This window comes from Lepidochelys olivacea, assembly GCF_965140295.1.
Source record: "Lepidochelys olivacea isolate rLepOli2 genome assembly, chromosome: 9".
NCBI classification, from domain to species: Eukaryota; Metazoa; Chordata; order Testudines; family Cheloniidae; genus Lepidochelys; species Lepidochelys olivacea.
This window is the reverse complement of record NC_140419.1, coordinates 58,697,520-58,715,622: the sequence shown is the minus strand read 5'-3', so window position 1 is coordinate 58,715,622 and position 18,103 is coordinate 58,697,520. Positions and strand designations below refer to the sequence as shown.

At 47.0% G+C, this 18,103-nt stretch overlaps 1 protein-coding gene across 1 annotated transcript; it reads right to left on the bottom strand.

The window, feature by feature from the left end:
* Positions 1 to 1,379: 1,379 nt before the first annotated feature.
* Positions 1,380 to 16,841, bottom strand: LOC311526307 (uncharacterized protein; the record flags this gene model as incomplete). Its single annotated transcript, XM_084639207.1, has 6 exons — positions 16,762 to 16,841; positions 15,440 to 15,615; positions 8,972 to 9,150; positions 6,509 to 6,653; positions 5,447 to 5,577; positions 1,380 to 2,306 (listed from the first exon to the last, which is right to left on the bottom strand). The coding sequence occupies exons 1-6, from the start codon at positions 16,806 to 16,808 to the stop codon at positions 1,380 to 1,382; spliced, it is 1,605 nt and encodes a 534-aa protein (XP_084495333.1). The 5' UTR covers positions 16,809 to 16,841.
* Positions 16,842 to 18,103: the final 1,262 nt, after the last annotated feature.

Here is an 18,103-nt window from a genome sequence, read left to right as displayed (position 1 = left end):
AGAGAGCAGGATGATGAATCAATTAGTATAGCATCTTGGGAATGCCCCTGTGCCTAAGGCTGAGATGGTGTTTTCACCCAAAGCTCCTACAGAGGGTTATGGAGAAGGAGTGTGCTTTTGTCACCTCAAATATTGGGGAAGAGTCATGCATCAGTCACCAAACTCTCATCAAAACAAGGGCGTTAACAAAATGCACAACAGCCAGGATTTTTCTCTTTTTCCCCTGTTTTCTGATACCATTTCTACCCTACCCCCTTCTTCCACAGAGCCTTCTTGGATTTTCCCCGACCAGCCTGGAGTTGGCAGGTATCTCTTTACTATGCTCCGGGGTTTACAATCTATCAATGTTCATATTGCATATAACATGGGTGAAATCTGACTTCAAGGGAGCAAGGATTTCACCCCATGTATCTAATCTGGAGTGCAACCTCAGAAGCAGATCAGATAGTCAGCAAAAGATGATAACAGAACCCATTACTGTAACCTAAAATAATCCCAAAATTATGGAGGAGGGAAGGGAATAAAAACCAACCAACCGTTATTATAAAACAGCTATTGAAACAACTATCTTTTCACAGGTGATGGCAACACATAAAGCAGGTTCTGAAAAGCAAGTGGCTCCCTTTCCCCATCGGGAAACCCCCAATTTTCCTAGTATATTTCTCATACATTTGCTGCAGCATATTATAGCTTTGTGTAATGTATGCAAAGCTGGACTGGTCTTGCGTGATGCAGAAGACAGAGCATGAAAGAGAGACATTTCCATAATAAATTAGTGTTCTAAGAAAGAGATACTTACAATGTACATTCAACGTTTCCAGCTTCACATCAGATATATACATATACTAGAGAGAAAGTCACCCCCTCAGTTTGTCTGTCACTAAAGCTGTATGAGAAATGTGATTCAATCAGGTCTCAGGAACCACTCAGAGCCTTTCCCTTGTTTTTGCTTTGTGTCGATGTTTTCCTTAAGTTTCATGTTCAGATGGACCCACAAACTCACACTGAAACTCAGTCAAAACCATGAGTCTCCACTGGTTTCTACTGCAGGTGGGCCTGAACCAAAAGGTTGTATCTAAATTTACAGGTCAAACTATCTCTATTGGCCACATGGCCAAGTCCAATCACCCTGGCAGTGAACTTCCAACTGAGGGGCTGCTGTTCAGGGGTGAAGGTTCCTGGATTTGGAGCTAGGGTTTTGGTTTCGGCCCAGTTCCAAAGTCTGATCTCACTGGTTTTATGTATATAACACTTCAGTGGTGTCAATCTTGATTCACACCACTACAAGTGAGTCCAGAATCAGATCCCCTGCACGTGGATAAACATATGAGAAATCTCCCTGTACACTAATGTCTTCTTCCCAGCTCCAGTATCATTAGCTACAGGACAAGCACTTGAGGGTGTAATTCATAGCTAGAGAAAGTCGTGATCTTAGTGTCATCAGCCTTTGGGTACAGCTCCCCACTGGGGTCATTGCTAAGCTCTGTGCGCTCTGGGAAGCCATGCTGCTCTTGGCTCATAGGTAGGTATTCCTGCTGCTTTACATCACTCTGACCCAACCTTGTCAAATCTGCTTTGTGGTCCTTCATTGTCTTATCAGCAGTGTGACTGTACAAGTGCGTGGGAAAAGGAGCAAGGTGGTCTCGTGTTTCTCCATTGACCTGCAGTTTCACGGAGCTGAGAGGAATATCAACCCAGTCCGTGAGTGGCCACCCTCTCCTCTTGCCATCAGTGTTCTTTTTAAGGTCTCTGAGGCTGAAGGTTGATGGTGAAAGACTGCAGGTTTCTGATACTGAAGGTGAGTACTTGCAATAAACCTGGAGATGCAGAGGAATCTGAATCTCTGAGCAAGTCCGGAAGCCCCTGTCACTCATATAACCATCTCTGGACAGTCCTGCTGACACTGGAGATAGCTGCTCAGAAAACACCAACTGGCCCACAGGAAGCTGGACCTCCAGTGCAGTCCTGTAGTTCCCCTCACCTGTATAGACATCCTTCATCTGTCCTGCTGATGACAAGGGGGCTTCAGAGTCTACAGTGCCAGCAAACTCTAGCTGGCCCGAGGAACTGGAAGAGACCATGTTTTCACAGTAGTCTGGACCAAACCCATTGGCACAGTAGTCTTCCTCCTCCCAGGCCTGGCAGCCTTCTGGAAGTAGCTGGATTTGGAGTCTTTCTTGCTCCACTGGGGAGTTATCATTGAAGGCAAGCCCAGCCACTGAGATCAGAGTGACAGAGGTACCCTCGAGGTCATGGGCAAGTGACTTGTTCCAGAGATTCACATTTAGCTCTTCATTCAGAATAGCCTGCCAAAAATGAACAACAAATCAATACAAAGCAATAACAGAGACTCACATATGATGGCAATGAGCACCACAGACATGCTCATCAACATATGAATAAATTTCAGTACCTCCAACTGTAGAGAAGGGAACAATCCCGTGAGGGACTGCTCAGTTAAATCATAAACCACAAGAGAAACCTTTTGGAGTGGTTTGTTTGCTAAAGTGATTCTCTCATGGTTAGCACCAATAACAGCCACAGCAATTCATTCTTATTCCCCTTTTCCTAGTTACTACACATGTATCAGTTTCAGCTAAAAAGACTCTACTTTCCAGCAGACACAAATGACTGCAACAATAACTTTCAGTACATAAACTGGCAGGGAACAGGAAAACAATCTGACACTGCCCTCTGTAAGGGACTGTCTCAAAATGAGGCATGGGTGAACCTGTCCTCCTGCCTAGTCATTTACACCACTCTTGTCACTAACATAAACGTAAGAACGGCCATACTGGGTCATACCAATGGTCCATCTAGCCCAGTGTCCTGTCTTCTGACAGTGGCCAGTGCCAGGTGCCTCAGAGGGAATGTTCAGAACAGGGCAACTATCAAGTGATCCATCCCCTGTCATCCAGCATGGATGCAGTTTGAGGAGGGGGTTGGGGGGGTATTGCCCCCTCCCCAACTACAAGCCTCAGGGCAGGTGTGGAATTTGCCCCTCACTCTAGGTCCTGTTGTCCTGGCTGAAGCTGCCCCCCTTCCCCCAATATAGACATCCAACTAGACCTATATCCAGTTCCAGCTTCTGGCAGTCAGAGGCTAATGCACACCAAGAGCATGGGGTTGCATCCCTGCTCATCCTGGCTAATAGCCACTGATGGAGCTATCCTCCATGAATTTACTAAATCTTTTTTTGAACCCATTATAGTCTTGGCCTTCACAATATCCCCTGGCATTGAGTTCCACAGGTTGACCGTACAGTGTGAAGAAGTACTTCCTTTTGTTTGTTATAAACCTGCTGCCTATTAATTTCATTGGGTGACCCCTGGTTCTTCTGTTATGTGAAGGGGTGAATAACACGTCCTTATTCACTTTCTCCACACCAGTCATGATTTTATAGACCTCTATCATATCCCCCCTTAGTCATCTCTTTTCTGAGATGAAAAGTCCCAGTCTTACTAATCTCTCCTCATATGGAAGCTGTTCCATATCCCTAATAATTTTTGTTGCCATTCTCTCTACCTTTTCCAATTCTAATTTTTTTTTGAAGGGGCAACCAGAACTGCATGAGGTATTCAAGGTGTGGGCGTACCATGGATTTAGATAGAGGCATTATAATATTTTCTGTCTTATTATGTATCCCTTTCCTAATGATTCCCAACATTTTGTTCGCTTTTTTGACTACCGCTGCACATTGACAGGATGTTTTCAGAGAACTATCCGCAATGACTCCAAGATCTCCTTCTTGAGTTGTAACAGCTAATTTAGAGCCCATCATTTTATATGTATAGTTGAGATTATGTTTTCCAATGTGCATTACTTTGCATTTATCAACACTGAATGTCATCTGCCATTTTGTTGGCCATAGTGAGTGATAAACAAAAGCAATAGTACTTTTCAATTCACTTCATACAAGTTCTGTAGTGCAATCTCTATCATGAAAGTGCAATTTACAAATGTTTAACATAAGTAGTTAGCACTAGGGCTGTCAATTAATCGCAGTTAACTCAAGCAATTAACTCAATTAAAAATTAATTGTGATTAATCACAATTTTAATCACACTGTTAAACAATAATAGAATACCAATTGAAATTTGGTATAAATATTTTTGGATGTTTTTCTACATTTTCAAATATATTGATTTCAATTACAGCACAGAATACAAAGAGTAGAGTGCTCACTTTATATAATTACTTTTATTACAAATTTTTGCACTGTAAAAAACCAAAAGATAGTGCAATCTTCAAACCAAAGCATGAAGAGGCATACAAATGTTTAGCATAATCTGGCTCATAAGTACCTTACAGTGCCAGCTTCAACAGTGCCATGCGAACGCCTGTTCTCACTTTCAGGTGACATTGTAAATAAGTATCAGGCAACATTACCTCCTGTAAATGTAAACAAACTTGTTTGTTTTAGTAATTGTCTGAACAAGAAGTAGGACTGAGTGGACTTGTAGGCTCTAAAGTTTTACATTGTTTTGTTATTGAGTGCAGTTATGTAACAAAAAATCTACATTTGCAAATTGCACTTTCACGATAAAGAGATTGCACTACAGTACTTGTATGAGGTGAATTGAAAAAATAGTATTTCTTTTGTTTATCTTTTTACAGTGAAAATATTTGTAATCAAGAATAATAATATAAAGTGAGCACTGTACACTTGGTATTCTGTGTTGCAATTGAAATCAATATATATTTGAAAATGTAGAAAAACTATCCAAAACATTTATAATAAATTTCAGTTGGTATTCTATTATTATTTAACAGTGTGATTAAAACTGTAATTAATTGCGATTAACTTTTTTTAATGAATTAATTTGTCTTGAGTTAATCGCATGAGTTAACTGTGATTAATTGACAGCCCTACTTAGGAAATATCTCAGCTTCACCCTCTTTGTTATTCTCCACTCTTCCCCTCTTGAATTGGCTCGTTAGCACTGACCCCCCACTTGGTAAGGAAACTCCCATCTTTTCATATGCTGTGTATGTATACCTCCCTACTGTGTGTTCCACTCCATGCATCTGATGAAGTGGGTTTTAGACCACGAAAGCTTATGCCCAAATAAATTTGTTAATCTGTAAGGTGCCACAAGGACTCCTCGTTGTTTTTGCTGATACAGACTAACATGGCTACCACTCTGAAACCTCTTCCCCTCGTGTCTCCTTCCCGAAGCTCCCTCCAGTGCTCTCCGTTAGGTATGGCATTCACTCAGTGATTCCCTAGTCAATCACTGTTCATCCCGACCAAACGTATCTGTGTAAACTCACAGCCCAGCAGAGAGAACGAAGAGCTGCCAGTTCCAGAGCAGGAGGCATGCTCTGTAAGAATTAGATGGCTTCGGATGTCCAGCCAGTGCACAGCCTAACTGCTGCATGGCCTCAGCAGTGTAACAATAAAGTGCCATTTACTGATGCTTGACAGGAGTTGTTGCTCACTCACCAGTGTTTTGGGGAAGGGCATTTCTGAGACGCTTGAATACATGTAGAGCTTGAGGAAATAGAAGCCAATGGCGCTCAGCAGAAGCAGTAGGAGAAGGGCAACCAGAGCAAGAACAAGGTCCCAAAGGAAATCTGAAAAGAATTAAGAACAGTTCAAGCAGGGGGGAGAGAGAAATGCTCACACTGACCCACCTTTCGGGGCCTGATCATCTGGACTGCTACATGCCACATGGAGGTCTTACCAATCGGTGCGAGTCACCCCCATCACTTACACCAAAGGAGGTGCTACCTGCGCCCTCTCGTCAGCCAGCTGGGGCCTGGTCAGTGACTGAAAGGGTGCCCTTGCTGCACCACCGGGGGTGTTGGAGGGGGGGGGCGGGCTGTGAAGAATGAGGGGAGAGGGAGAACTGCACTCCCCCTGCTCCTCATTATTTTAACTCTGGACATGTACCAGTTCACTGGTGTCCAGGTTCTCTGAGCAGATGTAGCAACGTGCACCTCCAACCCCATCTCCAACGAGAGCAACTGGTCCAAAGCAGCTCTAGTGGCTGAGCCATAGGCAAGTCCTTCATGAGAGCTGTGCTCCTCTTTGTGTCTGCAAGTCACTCTTGCATCTTGCACTCTTTGCTTTCCTTTGCGGAGGCTACCGGAACACACCCACAGCTGGGTCTTGTTCAATGGCAGACATGCTACAGGATGGGTAGGAGGACATTAGCACCTGAGTGCTCTTTGCAATCCAGGTAAGAGGGGCACAACATGCCATCTGTAGTTAACTCCTTATCATCTCTAAGTGGCTACCCTCAGAAACAACATAGTTTGGAATGCTTAGCAAAACTCCAGCCATGTTACACCGTGGGAGCAATGACTTTCTATGCTCATGTGGCTCTGCAGATTCACCAAATTCAATCACGCAGCTTATCAGGTCACCCTCCTCTCACAGACTCAGCTCTCTATCTCTGTTGTCCTTGATGGCCATGGCCCTGACCAGTCAATCCATCCCCAGATCTAAGCCAGAAGTCTGAACAGGGAATACAGCAGTGGCACTGCCCTGAAGCTGTCTTACCTGCCGGACTGTCTGGAGTCTTGATACATTGCACAGACACCTTGCTTTGCTGTCGGACCACACGGGCTGTGACACAGTAATTGGTGTTTGGTTTCAGGAACTCAAATGTGTGCGAAGTTATCTTGCCCTCTGGCTGAAGGGACACCTTAAGGAGAGAGGGAGACATTGCCATGATAGCACCTGCCTAACAACTGCACCATGGAGCAAAAATTCTCTCATGTCACCCTTGTGAGGTGTCTATGCTTCCTGACTCCTGAGGCATATGACACATCCTTCAGCAGAAAGCTACTGTCATTTTAAAAACAGAGGGATTGCCAAAATAGATCAGACCAGGGGATCCATCTAACCCAATATCCAGGGACTAGTATCAGATGCTTCCAAAGAAGGTCTAAAACAGGGGTGAGCAAACTATGGCCCATGGGCTGGATCTGGACCGCGAGCCTCACCACGCAGCTCAGCCATGCTCTGATGCTCCGGCCGGGGTGCTGGCTTGGGGGCCGCACCTTGAGGCTTGGTCCTGCTCCGATGCTCCGGCCGGGGCGCTGGATTGGGGACTGCACCACACGGCTCAGTCCCCCTCCGGTGCACTGGCTGGGTCCGCACCGTGCAGCTCCCGGAAGCCACGGTACGGCCCCGCTCCAGCTCCTATGCACGCCAATGAAAGCTGCAGGGGTGGTGCCTGTGGATGGGGCAGCGTGCAGAGATGCCTGGCCATGCCTCTGCATAGGAGCCAGAGAAGGGACATGCCACTGCTTCCGGGAACCGCTTGAGGTAAGTGCTGCTCGGAGCCTGCCCCAGCCCTGATCCCCCTCCCGCTCTCCAAACCCCTCAATCCCAGCCCGGAGCACACTCCTGCACCCCAAACCTCTCATTCCCAGCCCCATCCCAGAGTCCATACCCCCAGCTAGAACCTGCACCCCTTCCCGCACACCTGCCCCAGCCCAGATCCCCCTTCCACCCTCCGAACCCCTTGATCTCAGCCCAGAGCACCCTCCTACACCCCAAACTCCTGATCCCCAGAGCCCGCACCACCTCCCGCCCCAATTTTGTGAGCATTCATGGCCCGCTATACAATTTCTAGTCCCTGATGTGCCCCTCCCCCAGTCCAAAACCTCCCCAATGGACAAAAGGGCAAAAAGGCAAAAAGTTTGCCCAACCCTGGTCTAAAACCTCCCCAATGGATAATTCTACAATAACATGGCTGTGGGATCAGTTTCTTCCTAAGAAGAGGTAGTTAGTGGCTGGTTTATGCAGGTTAATATCCATGTGCATTTTTATCTTAGCTAATGTAATTTCAGTCATTTTTCTTATCCATGAACACAGTAGCACAATGTCTAATGCTTTTCTGGAATGCTGTCGAGCTGTTAGCTTCAGTATCTTGTGGCAAGGAATCCAATATGTTCATTATGCAAAAAAGCCTTTTTTTATGTCAGTTTGAAACTTGCTGCCTTTTCATTCCACTTAGTGTCCCCTTTGCATTAGGAGAAAGAGAAAATAGAAGTGTCTGATTTATCAGTCCCTCTCATTCATTACTTTATGTATCTCCGTCACATCCCCTCTTCCACGACTCTTCTCTGACTTAACTACTCCTGCTCTGTCAGTCTCCATTGCCTTTCTCTGGACCTTTCCTGACTGCATTTTGCTCTCTGCAGCTACCTGTCAGCTAGTTCCAGTGCAGATTATGTTACACCATCACTCAGGGGTCTTTAATCACCTCTAATAAGTACTTTCCATACCTAATCCATAGTTCAGTCCGCATTTCTGTTCTTGAGGTCTTCCCACTTTACACATGCCATTTAATGGCTTCTAAGGCATTCCACTCTCTCTGCCCTTCACTTACAAGAGTTCCCTCTCCGTCTCCTGATTAGGGATGGGTGAACTAGTTTGGAAAAATAAGAAACCACCCCAATCCTCAAGCCTTTGCTAGAACCCAGTCCTAGAAACAAACTCAATCCCTTTTGAAATGTTCACAGGAGTAGTTTCTTGCCCATCTCCAAACATCTGGGTCCCAGAACTAGAGGTACCAAACCACCACCAGGAAGGGTGCCAGCAGGACCGGCTCTAGTCCACCAGGAAAGCAGCACGTGTTTGGGGCGGCACAATTCCAGGGGCGGCATTCCAGCCACCCTTTTTTTCCCCCCCTTGGACAGTTGCGCTCTCAGAGCTTGGGACGGCAAATTTTTTGCTTGGGATGGCCCTGGGTGCCAGCTGGGATCAGAAGTTGAAGGACCAGTAATCCTGATCCCGTAAGATTTCCAACCCAATTTTGCTGACTCAGGAAGCTCAAATAAGCATCCAAACTTTGACATTCTTCTAGTCAAACCAAACCAAACCCAACCCCTGCCCCTTGTGAGGTTCACCCAGTACAATATCTGATATCACCCACCACTCTGCCCAACCTCACATCACACAGAAGTGTGTAACCTCCTCTTCTCCTCCCGTCACACTGTGAATGTTGCTTACATTGTTGATGTGAACGCCCTTTTCGGAAAGGCTGACCCGGTACTTCCAGTTCGGTAGCACTTTCTGGACTGACTTGTAAGTGCCATTTCTCCTGCGGTAAGGGGTGAGTGGCATGGACAGATTTACAGTCAGATTCTCATTCACCAATATAAGAGTCAGGTTAGGGGGACCCACAATCGCTGTAAAAATCAAAGAGAAAAGGCACAACTGTCAGGTTACTTGTTTCCTTAGAACCAATCACCTTCTTTTTGTAGATTCCTGTCCTAGAGTTTGGTAACTTCATCCGCTGTCATGGTAGGTCTGGCAGTAGTGCTGCCTGGTGGTGACATATGCGATGTCTGGAAGCCACAGAAACTATCGCAAATTTTCAGTTGGCTACTGCCCATTAGCACCTGTTTCTTGCTAACCTACTCTGTGCTTCTCAGATTACACACATCTCAGGCCTCATTAAGCCTACTGCTGCCTCTAGGCAGCCTGAAAGTCCAAGGAATTTAAGTCTCCAAGGAATTTTTGAATATTCCACTGGAACTCTGTAGCTCAGTGGCCACCAACCACTCAATCGCGATTGACTGGTCAATCCAAGAGGATCTCCCAGTCAAATGCGATCTCTGGCAGTTGAGTGGGGCTGCCGCTAAGGCAGACTCCCTGCCTACCCTGGCCCCACGCTGCTCCCAGAAGCGGTCAGCCCCATGGCCCCGGAGGTGGGGGGGCAGGGTCTCCCTCCTCCTGCTGATCCTGCCTGCAAGCACCTCCCCCACAGCTCCCATTGGCTGGGAGAGCTGCGGGGGCGGTGCTTGTAGAGAGGAGTGGTGCATAGAGCCACATGCCCCTGCCACGCCCCCCCCAGGGGCCACACCTTCTGGGAGCAGTGTGGGGCCAGGGTGGGCAGGGAGCCTGCCTTAGCCTTGCTGCGCCCGCCCCCGACCTGGAGCCGCCAGAAATAAGTGCTGCCCAGTGAAAGGCTGCATACCAACCCCCAGCCCTGAGCCTTCTCCCGGAGCCAGTATCCCATACCCCCTCCTGCACCCCAAGTCCCACTCTGAACCCCCTCCCAAAGCCAGCACCCCAAATCCCCTCCTGTACCCCAAGCCCCAGCCCTGATCCCCCCTCCCAGAGCCAGTTCCATTGGACCCCCTCCTGTAACCAACACTCTGCCCCAGCCCAGAACCCCCTCCTGCACCCAAACTCCCTCCTAGAGCTTGCATCCCTCACCCCCTCCTGCACCCCAGCACCCTGCCCAGGCTCAGCCCAGAGCCCTCTCCCACACTGCAAACCCCTCGGCCCCAGCCCAGAGCCTGCACCCCATCCCGAACCCCAACCCCCTGCCCCAGCCCAGTGAAAGTGAGTGAGGGTGGGGGAGAGTGAGCGACGGAGAGTGGGGGGATGGAGTGAGTGAGACGGGGCTTTGGGAAGGGGCAGGGCTTCGGGGAAGGGGCGGGGTAGATTCTGGGTTGCCCTTAGATTCCAAAAGTGATCTTGGGTGTAAAAAGGTTTCAGACCACTGCTGTAGCTCATGGCCTTGCTGGGTGAAAGGGTTAAGTGCATTTTATCTCAAGAGCCAGATGGGCTGGCTTTTCCCAGCAGGAATCTACAACTCAGACTTGGAGTTATAGTATGAATTAAATCTTCAAGTAGAGCCAAGGCTCAAACTCTGGCTGCACATAGACACCTGAGATGGGACTTGGTCTTCAGGACTGCTCAATCCTGAAGAGACACCCGGCTCCTGGGATGACAGGATTTCAATAGAGTAGCTTAGGAAATATTTTTTTCCCCAGTGTATCATTTCAATTAAATTGATTTTTTCCCCCATTTTCATTGAAATTTTTCTACATTTTTTTTCAGATTTTGGTAGGAAAACTGATAATCCCAAACTAGAAATGTCTGCAAAAAACTGTCAGTTCATCAAAAAGCTATTTTCAATTGGACTAACCCTAACCCTAGCCTTTTGCAATAGAAAACTTTAAATTGTATCTAGAATTCCATCTTTGTGTTCATTCACTGTGTCAGTCACAAATCCTCAGCCTTGGAGCAAGAGGGGAATTTACTCAGTCTGGGTAATCATTCAGTACCTCCATTACTCCACCAATGAATTCCAGCCTTGTCCTGAGCAAATGCTCCTGCTATTCTGTTCCATCCTACCTAGGACTTCATACTGTTATCCCATCCTGGGCTATTCCACAAATCACGTGGAAGGACTGCGTGGCCGGCAGAAGATCCAGTCTCTATGGCTCCCTCACTGCTCTTAGCTTTGGTTGATCTGGAGAGTTCAACCCAGCACCGTTGAAAGGGGAGCAAATCTAGCTCTCCATCTCGCACTCCCTTGCACCATTGTCAAAGCTCAGTAGGCATTTCAGTCAGTAACAGAATCCTTTAACTGGGTTATTTTCAGCCAGTGTGTTTCAGTCCATTTATTCCAGCTCTTTTTCCCCATTAAGTCATGAGTTTTACAATGAAACAAGAAGTTCCCAAAGCGACTACACTTTTGTTTCACTTGAACATCAGAGACACTCAGAGTACAATAGTAGAAAGCTTGGAACAAAGGAAAGAGGCATTAACCCGGTTAATAGTGGCAGCAACCACTTTTAATCCCCAATCCCTTTGCCATTCCTTCCCAAACAGTGATGCCCCTGTCCTCAGTTAATCAGCCCTATTCAATATGCAGCCTTTACACACACTACACATACCAACCAACATGCAACAATGTGAGCGTGCTCAGTGCAAATATACAGCAAGAGTGGCAACTGCAGTGCTAACCACTGTGTTTCAGCTTTTGCTAATGTCTTAACCAAAACCAACCAATGGGAGCATAATGCGGGACATGGAAACTGCACACTCAAAAGCCACTGGAGAGATTAAAAACACAGGAATTTTTTTAAATGCTAAGAAATGGCTCTAGTCCAGAGATGTCCCTGATTCTGCTTTGCAGTGTTCTCTGAAACATTTTCTGCTAAGTACCATAACACTTCCCTTTCACTGAGATTCACAAGTTCATAATTTTTATAGGTATTTGTGCCCAGGATTTATTAATTATTATTGGTATTACTACAGTGCTCAGATGCTCTATTCTGGGATTGGGGCCTCATTGTTCTAGGCACTGTTGTAACACTGACAGACCCCGGTAGGCGGGATCAAACTTGTGACCTCTATAGGTTAGTGCATGAGCCTCTACAGCATGAGCTAAAAGCCAACTGGCTCTTAGCTAAGGCTGTAGAACAAACTCATTCATCTCTTTTTCTCTCTCCAAGTGGTCTCGATGCCACTAGAGTGGATGGAACACCACACCCTGGAGGTGTGTGGGTTACACTGTACATAATGGAAAATTGGTCTGGGCCCCAAAGAGGTTACAATCTAAGTCAGTCAAGGATTTGCAGGAAGATTGGCCATATCTAATTCTGTCTAGACTGGACACAGAAAAGACACTGCAGGTTGCCCAATCTTCTTCTCCAGCTAGACTCCAAGGGCATCATCCTCTATTGCCGGGATTCCTATGCCCTTTCCTTTAAAGATAGTTGAAGCCATAAATTCCAACCTTATGGTCTTCAAGAGCTCCTTTTACCGCCCCAGATAGTTTCCTGTTCCAACTCTGTCTAGAAAATAGAGAGGCACTTCTCCACACAAATATGGCACCTGCCACCAAAGGGTGGCACCCGCTTCCGCACATTTTCAGAGAGCCTTCTGGATGACCTGCCAGCATTCACAAATCCTGAAGTCACTTTTGAGGCCCACGAAAGGCCATGTTGTTGCAACGCTGTGTCACAGGATGACATTCTCCCTGCATCCAGCCATGATGATGTCAACGTGATGATACAACAAACCATCATGTTTCACTGCAATGTGCCTCACTACGTCATGACAACAGCTGAGTTTTTCTACTGTCAGACAAAATCCCTCAAGTGGCAACTCCAGACTCTCACTCCCATGTTAAATTTACTCAGATTAAAAGGTAAAAATTAGAGTATTATGGCTGCTAACTCTACATATTCACCTAGTATCTGAAAACCAAGGTGTCTCCATCTACTTGATATACTATCACCTACAAAGCTTCTGGAATCAGAAGTTAGCTGTCTGGGGTTACAGGATTGGTAATCATTGGTTATCATTTGACAGTTGATTAACTGAGCTTCTGGAATCAGAAGTTAGCTGTCTGGGGTTACAGGATTGGTAATCATTGGTTATCATTTGACAGTTGATGAACAGCCCATATGATATGAGGAGGTAGTCTCAGTCCAGGTCCTAATGGTGGGACATACGTCAACCATGTAAATCCACCATTCCAAACAGCAATATCAGCAAATGGCCAAGGAATGAATGGGCATGGAACTGAACTAACCTTTCACCCTTCAATGGGCTCCCTACAGGTTACAGTGAAGGCATTTTTGCTGGGCAGTTCTCTACCTCTAATTTACTTCTCTGCAGTCAGAGAATGAAGCCATGCAAGGTGAATCCATGTTCAAAAATGCCCCAATTCACCTCTGGCTGGCCCTCAAATGCACCTAGAGGAACACCTGAGATACATGCCTTCCCTGAGAGAGCTGGCACAGCAGAATGGCTACAAACAGGAAAGCACCTGGAGAGAATGGCTGGAGTAACCAGCTCTCCCAGAATTGACAGTGAGATATGAGCAGGTTGTGACCTCAGAGAGGATTACAAACAACAAAAGGCAGTTACAAGGAAGAATCAGAAAAAAAACTCCTCCCCCAGCCTCCCCTGCTGTGACTCAGGCAACCTGCTATGTACAAACCCTCCTCGTTCACTCCTCCACAGTAATATCCTTGTAGGGTGTGGGAGAGGCTCTGGGACACAGAAGTATGGCTTGGAAGACACTTGGTCCTTCTCTCTGTCTGGGACTCTGCATAGTTCTGCTAGCAGCTAGCTCCTTTCTGGCAGGATGACTCTGCGTGGACTCCTAGGTCTACCCCTGCCCAGCAGCTGTTTTTTGTGTCCCTGTCTAGCTGTCTGCTCTGGTCACCACGGGGGCATCTCAGCACTTTCAGTCACACTCAAAATGTGAATCTGCATTAGCTTAGAGAGAGGCATCCCCATCTTTCCAGATAAAATGTTCCCCGCCATGGACTCTCACCCCTCCCCTCCCCAGGATCTCATGGGATTCATCAAGGACAAGACACCCAGCCAGCAAGAACCTTCTCCCACCCAGCCTTCTCCTCCCCACTTGCCCAAGCTCTCTCCTTCTCCACCCCTGTCTCTGACTCAGAGGGGTATTTTTCACTATCCACTTTTAATCTGTAAACCTGCCCCCTTGACTCCATCTCCTTCTCACTTTTCAAGCTCCCACTCTCAGCCCTTCTCTCTCCCTCTATTTTCAATCTCTTGCATGCAGGGCTTCAACATGTCCCCATTTCACCTGCCCTCCTCTGACCACTCCATCCACTCTGACCACTCCATCCACTCTCACTACTGCCCCATCATCCCCTTGCATAACTTCAAAGAGTGTAAGGCTAGCTGGGACCATTACACCATCCAATCTGACCTCCTGAATAGCACAGGCCATTAAATTCCACCCAAATACACTGTATTGAGTCCAACAACTTCAGTCAAACCAAAGCATTTCAGTCCTCAGGAGACTAAACCATTGTGAGGCCAGGCACCAGGAAAGAACAAGATGCCACCAGTGCCTGAGGCCCTTCCATGGCAGGGAGTTGATCAGGTCAGACATTGCCCCATGCTGCAGCGGAAGGCAAAAAACCCCAAGATCCTTGCCAGTATGACCAGGGGCAAAATTCTTTCCTGACCCCTAGTCTGATGATAAGTTAGATCTTGAGTATGTGATCAAGACACACCAGCCAGGCATCTAAGACAGAGGATTCTCTGTACCACCTCGGAGCACTGGTCCACCCCAACCAGTATCCTGTCTCTAGCCATGACTGATCTCTGATGCTTCAGAGGAAGGTGGGGAAAAAACAACAACCAGAACACAACTGTGCATCAAAGAAAAAAATTCCTTCCCAACCCCTGCAGGCAACCAGCTGAAGCCCTGAAGCATGAGATTAGATTGTAATGATTGTCGAAGTGTTATGAGCAATTAGGCAATCCTCTTCTCTGCATGGCCCATGAAAGAATGGGATGAACAGGGAGATTCACAGATTTCAAGGCCAGGTGTGATTGTGACCACCACCACCATCCAGCCCAACCTCCCCACCCCGAACACACACACAGAAGCCTCAAAATTTCTCCCAAAAGTTGGATTTCATCTTTCCTGTACTCCCCAGGCCCTATTCAAAACACTGCGACCTAAATCACTATCCTCTTCCACTCTGGTAGATCATTCCTACCTTCTCGGAACCCCGTTGTCTTCCCCATCAGTGTTGACCATCCCATAATCCTTTCCCATCTTGCTCCCCCAGTGAGCACAGGAACCCATCTCCAGAAACTCAAACCCATGGGGAATCTCCCTCCACACAGTCACTGCTATGCCCCTCCTCCTGCCCTTGGGCTCCCAAAGGTTCTTACTGTCTCTGTAAGGTTGCAGTTCATTGGAAATGGTCCATTTGGACACCCAGGTTCCATCCATGGCTCTCACTCTGGCCCAGTACATTTTGTGTATGTCTTCGAAGTACAGTTTGCATGTGTGCGATGATTTGGTGCTGTTCCTCCAACAGGTGTCCACTTTGGTCCAGTTAGAAGAGCTGCACATGGAAGCAGCCACAGTAATGCAACAAGAAGGAGCCATCAGCACCCCTTACCCACCACCTCCTCCCAGCTCCATTTAATCCCCCCTCAGACAGGGAGATTCCAGAAGGAAAGACCTTGCTCAGGTGAGTCAGGTGGGAATCTTTTGGACTGAAGAGGGAGCAGCCAAGACTGATCCTCTGCTCCACCTCCACCCCATCCACTGCCATCTTGGCCCGTGGAAAGGGACAGAAAATATGCTTATATTTTTACTTAATTAAAAAACAACCCTCTGGCTGCCATAGTGCCCTCCACTTCCTGCTCAGTTCCTCCCTTTCTGGTGGGAGGTTCACATGTCTGCTGTTGGTCGGGCTGCTTGGGCCAGATTAGACTTGGGCAAAATGTTTCAGACGAATAGTTCATTCACTGAAAAATGAAGTTCCAGTCAACCTGAAATTATTTTCCAAATTGGACACAACTGTCTGAATGGTTTCTGCCCAAAGTTTGTTATTCAGGACTCAGACGCCATTCAGAAAATGGCTGCTGGTGGTGCCCTCCTTATAAATTTCAGCCCCGTGGTTAGGACACTCACCTGGGATATGGGAGACCCAGGTTTAATTCCTCCTTCTCCACCTCAGGCAGTGGGATTTGAACTTGCGTCTCCAGGAGAATGCTCTAACCACTGGGCTCTGGGATAATGTGGGGCAAGTCTCTCCTGTTGAAGCTGTTCCACTTTGAATAAATAATTAGCCATGAGGACAGACTTGAACCTGGGGACATCCCAGGTGCATACCCTACACATTATAAGAAGGGCACCACCACTCTCCAGGTTGTGAATCTAGCCCTTCAAAAATGTTTGAAAATATACATTTTGGGTCAAATGAAACATGTCTCATTTGACCCAAAATGGATTTTTTTCAATTTGTAGAAAATGATCGCAATCCTGGACTCGGTTTGGATTTAACTGAATTCTTGTTTGATTTTTCAAAACTGCCATGGAACCTAAAAATCAGTTATTCGCCCAGGTAAAAGAGGGAAGCCAGGCAAGGGTCCAGAAGGGTGGATAACCTGACCGTTAAGAAACTAGAACCCTATAATGCAGAGAGGTTAAAGATGGGCCTAGGAATACACAAAACTGGCTGGAAAAGAGTCAGTCTGCTCACCGCTGTAACATACCGCTGGTAACTTTGAACCTCGTATTGGGTGCCATTGCCTGAGCCGGAACCGGGCTCCCACACCAAGAGAATATGGAAATTTTCACATGTTAGCATCACATTCTGTGGAGGAGACAGCATCCCTTGAAATGAAAACAGAGGAAAGCAGATCAATAGCATTATAACCCTACAAGAAGAGAGTGCTGCTTTCCTATTGGTCAGCTGCAGCATATGAAGGATGCCCAAAGTATAACATTTCAGCATCTAAGGAGGTCATTGCAGCATGTGGATTTATCCTGCACAATTGTCTTATTTCCTCAGCAACAACAGTACTTAGCATTAGTTCTGCTCTTGGTTATACCCATGCAATCTGAGCCCTGGTCTACACTATGAGTTTAGGTCGAATTTAGCGGTGTTAGATCAACTTAACCCTGCACCCGTCCACACAACAAAGCCATTTTTGTCAACTTAATGGGCTCTTAAAATCGATTTCTGTACTCCTCCCCCACGAGGGGATTAGTGCTGAAATCAACATTGCCAGGTCGAATTTGGGTTAGTGCGGATGCAATTCCATGGCATTGGCCTCTGGGAGCTATCCCACGGTACTCCATTGTGACCACTCTGGACAGCACTTTGAACTCGGATGCACTGGCCAGGTAGACAGGAAAAGCCCCACGAACTTTTGAATTTCATTTCCTGTTTGGCCACCATGGCAAGCTGATCAGCACAGGTGACCGTGCAGATTTCATCAGCAGAGGTGACCATGGAGTCTCAGAATCACAAAAGAGCTCCAGCATGGACCGAATGGGAGATACTTCATCTGATCGCTGTATGGGGAGATGAATCCATGCTATCAGAACTCCGTTCCAAAAGATGAAACGCCAAAATATTTGAAAAAATCTCCAAGGGCATGAAGGACAGAGGCTATCACAGGGACCCGAAGCAGTGCCACATGAAACTTAAGGAGCTAATGCAAGCCTACCGAAAAACCCAAGAGGCAAATGCCAGCTCAGGGTCAGAGGATTTTGGGGACGAGGAAGATGATGAGGAGCGGGAGGTTGAAGACAGCGCACACCAGGCAAACGGAGAAAGTGTTCTCCCCAACAGCCAGGAATTGTTTATCACCCTGCATCCAATACCCTCCCAACCTGGGCTCCCGGACCTTGAAGGCGGAGAAGGCAGCTCTGGTGAGTGTACCTTTGTAAATATAATACACGGTTTCAAAGCAAGCGTGTTTAATGATTACTTTGCCCAGAAGACATGGGATGCATTCGCGGCCAGTACAGCTACTGGAAAAGTCAGTTAACGTGTCTGGGGATGGGGCAGAAATCCTCCAGGGACATCTCAGTGA